We start from the raw sequence: 12387 nt of genomic DNA on the forward strand, positions 1-12387 counted from the left end.
CTCTGGGTTTTCTCAGTAAACACTTTTAACATACAAATGTAAAAAAAAAATAAAAAAAGTTATTCTAATTTAACATTGTAATTTACATTTAGGATTAGAGTATGTCCCTCTGTCTGTTCCCACTGGAATCTAACAATATTTTTGCCAAAATACGGTACAGTTTGAAGCACATCCTTTGACACCAGCAACAAACCGAACATCCAAAACAATACAATGCTGTGTGCTGGGCTAACCGAACTGTGACGGGCAACATCACGACTATGACAAGAAAAAACTGGTGTGTTTGAGCATTCTGGCCTTTCTAGGGTTACATCTTGTGACATCATGTCTCGTTTTTGGTCCGTTTGCATGTCTTTGGTCCGTGTTACATTCATATTTCATTCGAACCGCACCAGAGTTCGTTTAGAAGCGGAATGAGACCCATCTTTTCAGCGGACTCGGTCAACATGGTTGGTGCGCACCAGGCAGCGTTCACACTTATCCAAATAAATTGCACTAACAGAGCAATCGGACCAGTGTTCGTTTTAATCCAACCAAACATGCCAAGTGTGAACACACCCTAAATTTGCAACTACATGCTGCCATTTAAAAGTTATGGGTCAGTAAGATTTTTTAAAAGAATGTTGTCATTTTATTCAGCAAGAATTCATTAAATTGATCAAAAGTGACAGTAAAAATATTTCTAATGTTGCACAATATTTCTGTTTCAAATAGAAATGCTGTTCTTTTGACTTTCTATTCATCAAATAATTTAAAAAAAAAATTGTCGGTTTCCAAAAAAATATTAAGCAGCTCAACAGTTTTAAACTTTGATCATAATAAGAAATGTTTCTTGAGAAAATTCAGCTGTGCACAACAGTTAATTTAATTGGTAATAATATTTCACAATATTACTGTTTTTACTGTATTTTTTGATCAAGTAAATGCAGCCTTGGTGAGCATAAGAGACTTTAAAAAAGAAAAATTTAAATATCACCAACCCCAAACTTTTGAACGGTTGTATATTGTCAACCACTTTTTCTTATTTGCATTTAGCATTGATTTCCTCTCCTTTCAGTGACCTTATCAAAACAGGGAGCTGTGACATGGATCTTCGGCTTCTATCGCTGTGTTTCTTAGCTGTTCATGTTTGTTTCTTGTGCGCCAAGACATTCACTTGAGCTGGGTCTTAGCACACAGCCAAGATCAAAACCGTTGTTTGCTGGCTCCAGTCATACTATGTAAATAGAGGACAAAACTAAACATGTAGCTCTGGCTTGCAATGCCTGTTTGTCCAGAAGACAAGTGCAGTAGAGGGTAAATATGAGAAGAGTGTGCGTGTGTGTGTGTCTGTGAAATGTATGTTAGCCATGGGTCGTGTTGGGTAATAATAGGTTTGCTAGCTCGCTAAGACAGGCCATTTCCTTTTCTCTCTATGTATAACCTGAGAGGAAGTGTATTCAGACAGCAGCTCGAATATGGTAATTATGTGCACAGCTGCTAGCAGCTCATCTGTATCTCCTTGTTCTGTAACAACACATGAAGTTAGCAGGCTAGTTTTCACTTAAAAAGCCAAGTCAAGTCAAATTTATTTGAATAGAGCTTTTCACAACATCCACTGATTCGAAGCCGCTTTTTTTACAATTACCTGCCTACTTCCACCAGAGCAGCGGTGTCTTTAGCCATTTTCAAGAAACCGCTAAAGACATTTCTTTCGTAAACACTTAAAATATACCATACTGTGACGTCAGCACTGACGTTGCGACCTTCGTCTGTTATTAATAGGCGACTTAGTTTGAATAAACGAGCAGACACTGATTAGCTACTTGCTCTACGTTTATTTAAAATTAACAGCAAGATGACTAGAAGTGAATGTGCTTTCCATTAAATGAATCACACACAGTAAACAGAATCTTAACAAAAAATACTTTGCAATGAACTGCAATTTAGATGCGCAAACTGGGTGCCTGTGCGGTTAGATGTACATGCTCGGGCAGATTCGGCTTGAAGTCGTTCATCCTCGGTTGCGGCGACGTGCGCGCTGTTACAAAAAAAACCTTGCACACAGCAAAGCGAAATGAGGTCTTGCCGGTCTTGCGCACCGAACGCGTCATTTTATCTCGCGCGCACCTTCACGCTCGTGCGGACCATAGACAGTAAAGAAACGGACACCTCGAGTATCTCCGTGTAAGCGCACACTCTGATCGGTAAAGGGGCACACATAGACCTCTCCCGATCATCTCCAGCAGTACCAGCCTCTGAAGCACCACTAACTCCACCTCCGTTTCCCTCGTAAGCTGATATTAGGATTTAAACATTCTCTATGATAAAAAATGTTTGTAAAAAATATTTTAATAACACGGTTTTGGCGGTTATAGAGTTCTAATGACGGTGTTCAACTATAACCGTCGGTCTCACGGTTATATAATAACCGTCACACCCCTACAATCACCTTAATTATCTGTGCCAGCTGCTGTCTATCAGCCGCACCTATATGTTCACTGTTTGGTGTGTTATCAGCTCGTTGTGGGAGTTCCCGGTGTCCTGATTCATCTTATTACCTTGCCTACTGTATGCTGGATTCTAGTTCCTGTTGTTCTGCGTTCTTTCCTGGGATTACTGCTCATCTGGAGGTTATTGCTTCATGCTGGATTTCTCGTGGATTCTCTCTTCACTTCTTCGGAGAGTGCCTGGAACGAGGAGCAGCAGAGATCTTGGTTCTCCCACACCGCCGTTCCCCAGATAGCCGCTCGTCCAGTCAGCATGGTCCGCACAAAAGCCACTTTAGAACACTCGCTGTTATAAGTCAGCGGTTGCAGAGAAAAATATATTGAACACTTTAAAAATGCTCTGCAATACTTGGGTTCACCTGAATAACTCTCTGGGGCAGGCAAACGTGGCTCTGGCTGATGACTCGGATCCATGGAAGTGGGCTGGAAGTGGGCTCCTTCAGTTGTTGGAGCTGTTGGGTGAGCTCGGACACCTGCGCCACCAGAGCTTGCACAGCATGACCCGTGTTCGAAATATGTTCTTCCTGTTGATCCATGCATGCAATACTTTGTAAAATAAATTCACTCAGTCTTGTTGAACTCACTGCATCCATACTTTGGTCAGATTGTTCTGTCATGTTAAATGATGGAGGATACAACGTGCAAGTAAAAACAGTTAATTGTCGCTCTGAGTGACGCAAGGATGTCGACAGGCAACCCGATCAATGATGTCAGAAGTGAAGAGTCAATCCACAAGAAATCCAGCATGAAGCAATAACTTCCAGATGAGCAGTAATCCCATGGCAGAACACAGAACAATGGGAAGTAGAATCCAATATAGGTAAGGTGGACAGGACACTGGGAACTCTCACAACGCTCTGAATCTGACAACACAAGACACCAAACAGTGAACATATATAGGCGCGGCACGCACACACACACGCACACACACACACACACACACACGCGCACACGCAAACACATGCGCACACAGGCAGAAAGAGAGACAGACACAGAGACATACGGGCAGAAAGAGAGACAGTAAGTTCATGAACCGTGACAGTGGAGCATTATTGGATTGAGAAAGTGCACTCGATAACGATCACTACAGTTTAGGACACCACTACAAATGGCTGTCCCTACAAATAGTGCCATGTTTAAGGGTATAGGGGACACAGCCGTAGACTTAGTGGTTTCTTACTCAGTATTTTTGTCTGGTTTACCGGTACAATATCTAAACATTCTTAAATCAAGATACATTTTCCTTGAGATGCAAAATGTATCAAATTTTATTCAAGTTTATGCTTAAAACAAGAAAAAATATCTGTCCGTAGGGTAAGAAAAAAAAATGAATTCAATGGGGAAACAAGATTATGTTTCCTATTCCATTGACAGACATTTTCTTTCTTGTTTTAAGCATAAACACTTCATTTTAATACATTTGTCAGAAAACAAGACTTAATATCTTAAGGGATATTCCTTCACAAGTAAATGTATCTGGATTTAAAAATATTTAGCTATTTGTACTGGAAAACAAGATAACAAATACTAGGTAAGAAAATCCTTTTTTGCGAAGAAAATCTTTATAATACCCTTGATTAAACATTATAATAAATACATCTGATTTCAGCATTTATTTCTCATTTAAGAGACATTTAAAGGATTTTTCCCATTGAAATTCAGCAAATGGTTGTACACTATAGGCTGCCCTACACATGAAAGTTGAAATGTTATGACTTATTAACACCTGGTTACACAGAGGAATCAGATGCTAACTGATGTGCCACCTGAATGTCAACAACAGCCGGCCTGCTATCAGCTGTGCTGAAAATCCTTTGGGTTTGGCTTGGTTGCTATTCTAAAGCTTCAGATCAGGACAGCTTCAGGCTAACAGTTATAAAGATTAACAGCTTAGCAGTGGCAGCAGATGTAATATTAATAATAATGATCCCTTTCAGTGCAAAGGAAAATAGTAGCATATCAGAACAGTGCTGTACTGAAAGCTTTCTTTCACATGCAATGTCAGAGATACGCTGCTTTCTTTTTACAGAACACTTCTAAATGATGATTCGCCAAATCAGCAAAGTTCAGTGCTTTTCTGCCAGGATTGATTCATATCATGTTTGTACAATCTCCGCTTCACTTACCACAAGGTTTCCAATGACCATGACCATCATGAAGACTATCAAACACATGTTTGCTCCCGCCACCTCCATGCAGTCCCACATGGTCTCGATCCACTCTCCACACAAGATCCGGAAGACGATGAGAAAAGAGTGGAAGAAGTCGTTCATGTGCCACCGGGGAAGCTCACAGTCCTGAGAGATCTTACAAACACAGTCCTTGTAACTCTTGCCAAAGAGCTGCATGCCCACCACAGCGAAGATGAAGACGATGATGGCCAGGACAAGCGTTAGGTTCCCCAGGGCACCAACTGAGTTGCCGATGATCTTGATCAGCATGCTAAGGGTGGGCCAAGATTTAGCGAGTTTGAAGACACGTAGCTACTTCCAGCACATCCGTCAGAGATGGGCACAAACATACACATAGAGACACAATTACATACAAAGTTAAACCACACACCATTTTTATGTGGGGTTGGAGTATTTCATGAATTTTAACAGGTTAAAGAGGACATCAATCACACGAACCATAAAACCATAATCGAACAGATCGAGGGGTTGAGATTCAGACTTACCAAACGAAAGGACCTGAGAACGGACAATCCCTGAACATTGGCCAGTCCCAACTCTACCAGACTGAGTGTGACAATGATGCTGTCAAAAATGTTCCAGCCCACCTGGAAGTAGTAGTAGGGGTCCAAAGCAATAAGCTTGAACACCATTTCAGCTGTGAAGATTCCTGTAAATACCTTGAAGAATAAGGTTTAATCTTCTGTGAGATAAGAATGGAAACATAAACGGTCAATTTCAAGGTACACTATGTAGCTCTTGGTGCTCTAGCGGTTAATAAACAAAACTACACATGTATATGACGAGTCACGGAGGTACTACGGTTGTTGTCCCACTCTGTCTAAAATCGTCTGAATATAAACACTTATTATAGTCATACAGTAGTCATTCAGGATAAGACAAAAAACACGGTTTGGAAGATGGATTCATGATGGACTCGCTCATTATGGACATTCGCTTCAGGCAAACTGTCATCAATAGGATGACATGATGAGGCTGAGTAAATGATAAAATAATTTAATTTTGGGGCAGAGTATCACTTAAATAATATTAATGACTTGATAATCATGTTTTGCTGTTATTAACAGTTGCTTTGTCCTGATGCTAATGCCTACACTTAAATGACTTTACTAAAATATTGATTTAAGGCTCCATGCTAGTTCAAGCTGCAAAAAAATGCTGGTCAACCAGCATGGCCCTGGTTAAGCTAGTTAAGATGACTGGTAGGGACCAGCATCCAAAACACAGCTATGCATTATGATATATGCTCTATCTGACATACAGTATGCATAGATTTTCAACCAGGTAAATCCTCAAGATTATTATTTCTACAGAGTTTTGACAGTAATCCAGAAGTATTGATGTAACACTAACCAAGTTGCCCACTGAGAGAACATGTTCGAAATCCGGACTCATTGGGTAGTGCTCCATGGCCATGAAAAGTGTGTTGAGCACAATGCAGATGGTGATACCTAGATCAACAAATGGGTCCATCACTATAAAATGAACCCACTTCTTGAAGATGATCCAGGGAGCCCAGCAGTCCCATTTAAGGAAAATATCAGCAAATTTATACCAGCCTGGGGGACAAGGCCTCTGAGTATCTTCAAAATCTGGTGAGACAAAGAAATAGAGAAAGTGATATTAAAAATGTTTCGTTCGTTTACAATGAGCGGTAATAGCATTAAGGTCAATGATTCAGAGTGTCACAGCAACAAGCTCTGCCAGTCTAAAGTCAGTCCATGGCTCTGAAATAGCCCAAAGATTAGCACCACTCTGATTAGGTTAACAGGTTTTTTCTCTACACATAATGTGACCTTTGCTTGGTATAAATCTCTAGCTCCAGACAATAGACACACTAAAACAGTTCTGTCAATCTAGAAAATTGCACTTTCTATTAAAATTCAAGCACATAGGGCCTCATTTATAAAAAGTGTATGGATTTAAGCGTATGCACACTCTAAATTCAAATTTGAGCATACGCTAAAATCCACACCAATGTCACGTCAGTGTCTAAGCAGAACTCTAAGCAATTCTTGCCACACACACATGCACAAACATACCTAATAAAGAAAGACATTGTGTAATTAAAGTGACTGGACAAGACTGTTCTTACCGACAACTCCACTGGTCTCAAGCCAGCAACCTACACATCCCTCTCAAACCTCCTTTTCAACATTAATTAGGCACCGTTTACAAGCCGGAGATCTGAAACCATTCAGCTGCGCACAATTTCAAAGTAATTTACGATTCACATCTTTAAGAGAGGTGTACACACGTTTTGGTGAGTATGTCCGTTCTCAGAATCACACGTACGCACATTGGAGAAATAATCGTAAGATCAAAGTAGGACAGTTTCTACGCAACATTTTATAAATGAAGCCCCTAGAAAATGCCTGTGGGTATTTAGCATGTCTTTGATGTTTTAACCAGATCATTACAGAATGTCTTGCAAACCATAGCTGCCCAAAACTAAAAATACATAAAGCCCTGACATTCAGGTACATCTGGAGAAGCACAATAAATAGAAAAACTCTAAAGGCTTCTAGACATGCTCCTCAGTGACAATAGCTACTTAATGATGTATCCAAAGGAACATCCTTTTAATTTGCAGTTAATACACTCTCAAGGAGTTTCCTCAAGCTAGTACCCTCCATCGTGGCAGTGAGCACACTGATGGCACTAGCTGTTCTCTTGGAGAGTTTAGGCTGGTCCAGATACTGCATGCTGTGTTTGGAGCTCATGGACTTGTCATCCTCTTCAGGCGGATTTCTTGTGAATTCTCTGTGTGATAACTGGAGGATAAATGAAACAGTACGCATGTCAAAACGGATGTCAAATAAAAGCCTTTTCAACAATCTAGAGTGAAGAGATTTTAATTTTCTAATTTACAATTTCTAAATGACTCTGGGTAAGAGATTTTACCATATTAGTATTTTTTATGCAAAAATTACTATTTTCAATTAAATCACTATTTTCTCAGTGTTCTGACTACATAAAACTCTAAAACACAGCAGATGTTAAAGTAAACCAATATCCTGTAACCTATTAGTTGAATATTTTGATACATTTTTTTCAGCAGATGATTATACAGTGGTTTTACATTTGAATACAGTGATTTTTAGACTAATAATCAAGACTAATCATGAACCATGTTCACACTTTCATGTTTATGACTCAAGTTCATCCTTCTACAGCGATGGTTATTACAAAAACACATTACTATATACCCAAAAACTGACGTTCTGTCATTTACTCACCCTCATTTTTCATTTTTAAATAATTGAGAAACAATTTAAGTCATATGACAAATGTAGTTTGTAAAGCTTCAAAGTCCACGATTCTCCCATGATTTTCCCAAGATTCGGAACAAACAACTAAACAAAATGACGTAATTTACTAGAGGTTCTGACAAAATGTTAATTAATCTGAATTATTTAAAAAACGTCTCATGTTACGTATGTAACCCTGGTTCCCTGAGAGGGAACAAGACACTGCGTTGAGACGCGGTGGGAAAGCTCTGCGTGATCAGTCCAATGCAAGAGCAAGACGTCATAGTCGGGTGACGTCATAGACCAGGAAGCTATAAAGCACACCAGAAAACAGACCGCGAAACATCCGTCGAAGGCATCATGCGTCGACAAGAAGCCCCCAACACTGGGCCTGGGCGAGGAACCAAGGTTCTTCCACATGACCGAGGCACGAAGGCATAGCCGCATGACCTTGATCATGCGAAAACGGATTTCCCCTCGGAGAAAACCCCTTGGTCCTGAGCCACTACTGCAGGGGTCTCATGTACAGAAGGCCAAAAGTAACTACGTTGGACACAACTGCCATGAGCCCCAACCAAATACCTTTCACATAGCGGCCACTCATGACCGCCCCCCATCCTGTGAGGGAAGCATCCGTCGATGGCGTGACACTTCGACAAGAAGCCCCCAGCACTGGGCCCTGGGCGAGTAACCAAGGTTTCTTCTACATGACCTACACAAAGGCATAGCCGCGTGACCTTGATCATGCAAAAACGGATTTCCCCTCGGAGAAAACCCCTTGGTCCCGAGCCACCACTGCAGGGGGTAAAAGCAGAGACTGTTTTGCAGTGAATGACTGACCTAGTTTACATTCTTTACAGCTGAGAATCGCAGAAATACGTGCAGGAGACAGACGTGCTTGCATGTTGTCGAATCCCATATTACTCCTAGAAAAGTGGTCCTCTGAGCCGGAGGAGCACACTTTTTTGGTGTTGAGCCGCAACCCCAACCTCCTTATGTGGGACAGAACGACTTCTCGATGTTGAACTGCCAAAAGCTCGGACTGAGCTAAAATCAACCAATCGTCGATATAATTTAATACGCGAATACCCTGGAATCTCAGAGGAGCCAGAGCTGCATCCACGCATATTGTAAAGGTGCGGGGTGATAACCTAGGCCGAATGGAAGAACCCGATACTGGTATGCTTCGCCCCTGAAAGCAAACCTCAAGAACCTCCTGTGATGAGGATGGATAGATAAGTAAGCATCCTTTAAGTCTATTGTGACACACCAGTCCTCGGACTGAGTCTGTGACACAATCATATTTAGCGTAAGCATACTTTGAACTTAAGATTATGAAACCTGCTGTTTAAATGACGCAGGTCTAGAGTAGGACGCAACCCCTCATCCTCTTTCGGAACAATGAAGTAATGGCTGTAAAACCCTGACTGATTGCCGGGAGGAGGAACCCCTTCTACGGCTCCTTTTGGAGAAGTGTCAGTACTTCCTGCTCCATAACCAAAGCCTGCTCAGGGTCCACCACAGTGGGGAGGACCCCTAAAAATCTGGGCGGACAAGAACCGAATTCTGAACCCTTTCCTATAGTGTGCAGGACCCACTTTGAAATATGTGGCAGTAGTTTCCACACTGCCAGAAATTCTACTAGGGGAACCAGTCTCTCAAGACTGGCCTCTGGATTTGGTTGAACAGTCACTACGGTGCCCTGAAGCGGCGAACCGGCAGGTAATAACCGAACTGACCGTTCTACGACCCTCCTCGGAGAATCGTATGGGGACGATGACACCTCGGTGCCCTGAACGGCGAACCGGCAGGGAACAACCGAACTGTCAGCGCTGCGACCCTCCTCAGAGAGTCGCACCTCAGAGGGTGCCGAGGAGAAAGGATTTCTCAAAACTGTCCCTGCCCCGGAGGAGCCCTCAGAAGCCTGATAGCCTCGTTTTTTGCGACAGGACTTCCTGTCTAAGCTTTATTAGAGATGACGATAATCCTCAGATCTTGCCTACCTCTAGATAGCTTAGTTCCTACGACCCTCCTCGGAGGATCATTGGAAAAAGCAGGCACCTCGGCACCCTGAAACGGCGAACTGGCAGGGAAACCGAACTGCCTGCTCTACGACCCCCCTCGGAGGATCGTTTGGGGACACTGACACCTTGGTGCCCTGAACGGCGAACCAGCAGGAAAACCTCCTCAGAGAGTCGCACCCCAGAGGGCACAGAGGAGAAACGATTTCTCAAAACCATCCCTACCCCTGAGGGGACCACCCTTAGAAGCCTGATAGGCTCGGCGTCAGGGCTTCCTCTTTGTCCAAGCTATTTTAGAGATAAAACAGTCCTCAGATCTTGCATATCTCTAACTAGCTAGACTGCTACCGCCACCAAGGTCCCCCTCGATTGTGGAGGAGCCCAAATGGTGATGCTCGCTTTGCACTTTGTGCTGCGAGGAGCTTAGTAGACCGAGACTGCTCCCGCCCAGCAGTCTCGGGAACATTAGTTTGGTGAGGAAGAAACCTCTGGAACGCCGCTGAATGGTTTATTTCTTCGTTTTTTTGAAAGCGGAGCGTCCAGAAGAACAAACATAATTTATCTTATTTTTCTTTATTTTTAAATCAGAAAAACGTATATATATATATATATATATATATATATCACTCCGTGGCCACAAGCAGGAAAACAACCGAACTGGCCGTGCTGCGACCCTCCTCAGAGGACGCAGAGGAGAAACGATTTCTCGAAACCGTCCCTCCCCAGTATAGTTTATCTTTTTTTGCACGACGCAATTCTCGAATAGCGTCAGTGCTGACATCCTCACATTCATCCATGTCCTTATACTTTACCCACCAGCGCTGCCTAATAAAATGTATTTATTTAAGATGGCTGGTGGGTAACGTCGGGGTTAAAAATGATGACGCCGACTGGGGAGAGAGAAAGCTCGCAAAGCTCTTTAAGCCGAGGCACTGTCATACCATGATACTTAATACCCAAAGCATTACTATAGTTAGACGTTTGGGCATTAAACACATAAAATAGAAACCGGCTTATTCCACGATCTCGACACCTCAGTGTGGAGATAGGGAAAAACAGCAGCCCCGACAAGAAGGCTGAGATACAGAATTTTTCTGTTTTTAGATATATTTCATCTAATAAACTCTTTTTATTTTCGCTCTCATTATGTTCAGCTGGCCAGTGAATATTTAACTAGCAACAGCACTAGATAAACCTCCTTGTAAAGCTCCTCTTTATTCAACAGAGTTATGAGCTGCCTTTTTCTTAATATCTTTATTTGTTTTGTTCTCTTTTTTTCTAAACAAAACACTAACTATATCAATTCCTCGGAACTGGAAATCGCCAGCACTGGATCTGATAGGTGAAAGCTGAGATAGGGCGGAGCCCGTCCCAACCCCCGCTGTCAGATCCGTCCCAAAATGCGAGTCGCCGCCGTGCCTCGGTAACTGCGGGACCCGCGCGGGCAGCGCGAACCAAACCGTCCTCCTCGAAGAACGCCCGGCGGGAGCGGAGCGTCCTCAAGGACAGCTTCTCGCAATGCTCACAGTCAGCCCACTCGAGAACTGACTGTGGCATGCTCCACTCCCAAATAGTAACAAAAAGCTGATGTGTGTGTCCCCACCCGTGATATAACGTGGGCAAGGAACAACACAAAGCTGCTTGCTCTCTTTTGCTATAATATATATATATTGCAACTTGACAGACAACAATAAATATGACAAGGACAGAATACACAGATCGCTTGCTGAAGGCACAGAAGCTGTCGCGGTCTGTTTTCTGGTGTGCTTTATAGCTTCCTGGTCTATGACGTCTCGCTCTTCCATTGGACTGATTATACACGTGCTTCACGACGCAATCACGCAGAGCGTTCCCACCGCGTCTCAACGCAGCTCGAGTTCCCTTAAAAGGGAACTCGGTTTAAACAAATGATTCAATGACTGACTCATAAATACTTCAGTTGTTTCATTACTGGATAAATCAGCGTTTTTGAAGGAATCTTTTTTGAGTAAATGATTCACTGACAGATATACTTTTTAACAGTCAATTGTTGCCACCTGATATAATTGTTATTTGAAGTGCCAAGTTACTTTTTAAAAGGTAGTTTGCTTTATTTTGATCACTTCTGTAGACATCAGTGTTTTTACCCGAACTATAAACATTTATCTCAGGACTTTGTGATGATAAGAATATTGGTAACACAGAAATAACAATACTGTGTGGTTGAAAAGTTTTAATGTTCCGGCGTGATTTTTTCAACGGTTTAATAGACACAGGTGAATCATTGTCATTTAGGAATGAGATGGCATGGGTGAGATTGCGATCTGTTAACGATTAATCGTGCAGCTCAAGTATTTTGTACTTTTAAGTCTACTTGAAATTGTAATAGAGTAAAAAGTATTATTTTTACAAGGTAAATATAACTGAGTAAAAGTACTTGGTTTTAACAGAACTC

General features: G+C 42.1%; 1 protein-coding gene across 2 annotated transcripts in view; it reads right to left on the reverse strand.

Moving 5' to 3' along the window:
• The window catches only part of scn4aa (sodium channel, voltage-gated, type IV, alpha, a), a 45111-nt gene that overhangs the window by 13534 nt on the left and 19190 nt on the right, over positions 1-12387 (reverse strand). For both annotated transcript variants that reach the window (XM_077206185.1, XM_077206184.1), the window contains 4 exons: positions 7311-7455; positions 6035-6273; positions 5167-5340; positions 4616-4972 (listed from right to left, as the gene is read on the reverse strand). In XM_077206185.1, the coding sequence (XP_077062300.1) occupies positions 4616-4972; positions 5167-5340; positions 6035-6273; positions 7311-7455 (915 nt within the window). The remainder of the gene's footprint in view (positions 1-4615; positions 4973-5166; positions 5341-6034; positions 6274-7310; positions 7456-12387) is intronic.

Source organism: Siphateles boraxobius, unplaced genomic scaffold (genome assembly GCF_051911475.1).
Source record: "Siphateles boraxobius isolate OS27281-9 unplaced genomic scaffold, OSU_SipBor_1 55, whole genome shotgun sequence".
Classification (NCBI taxonomy): Eukaryota; Metazoa; Chordata; class Actinopteri; order Cypriniformes; family Leuciscidae; genus Siphateles; species Siphateles boraxobius.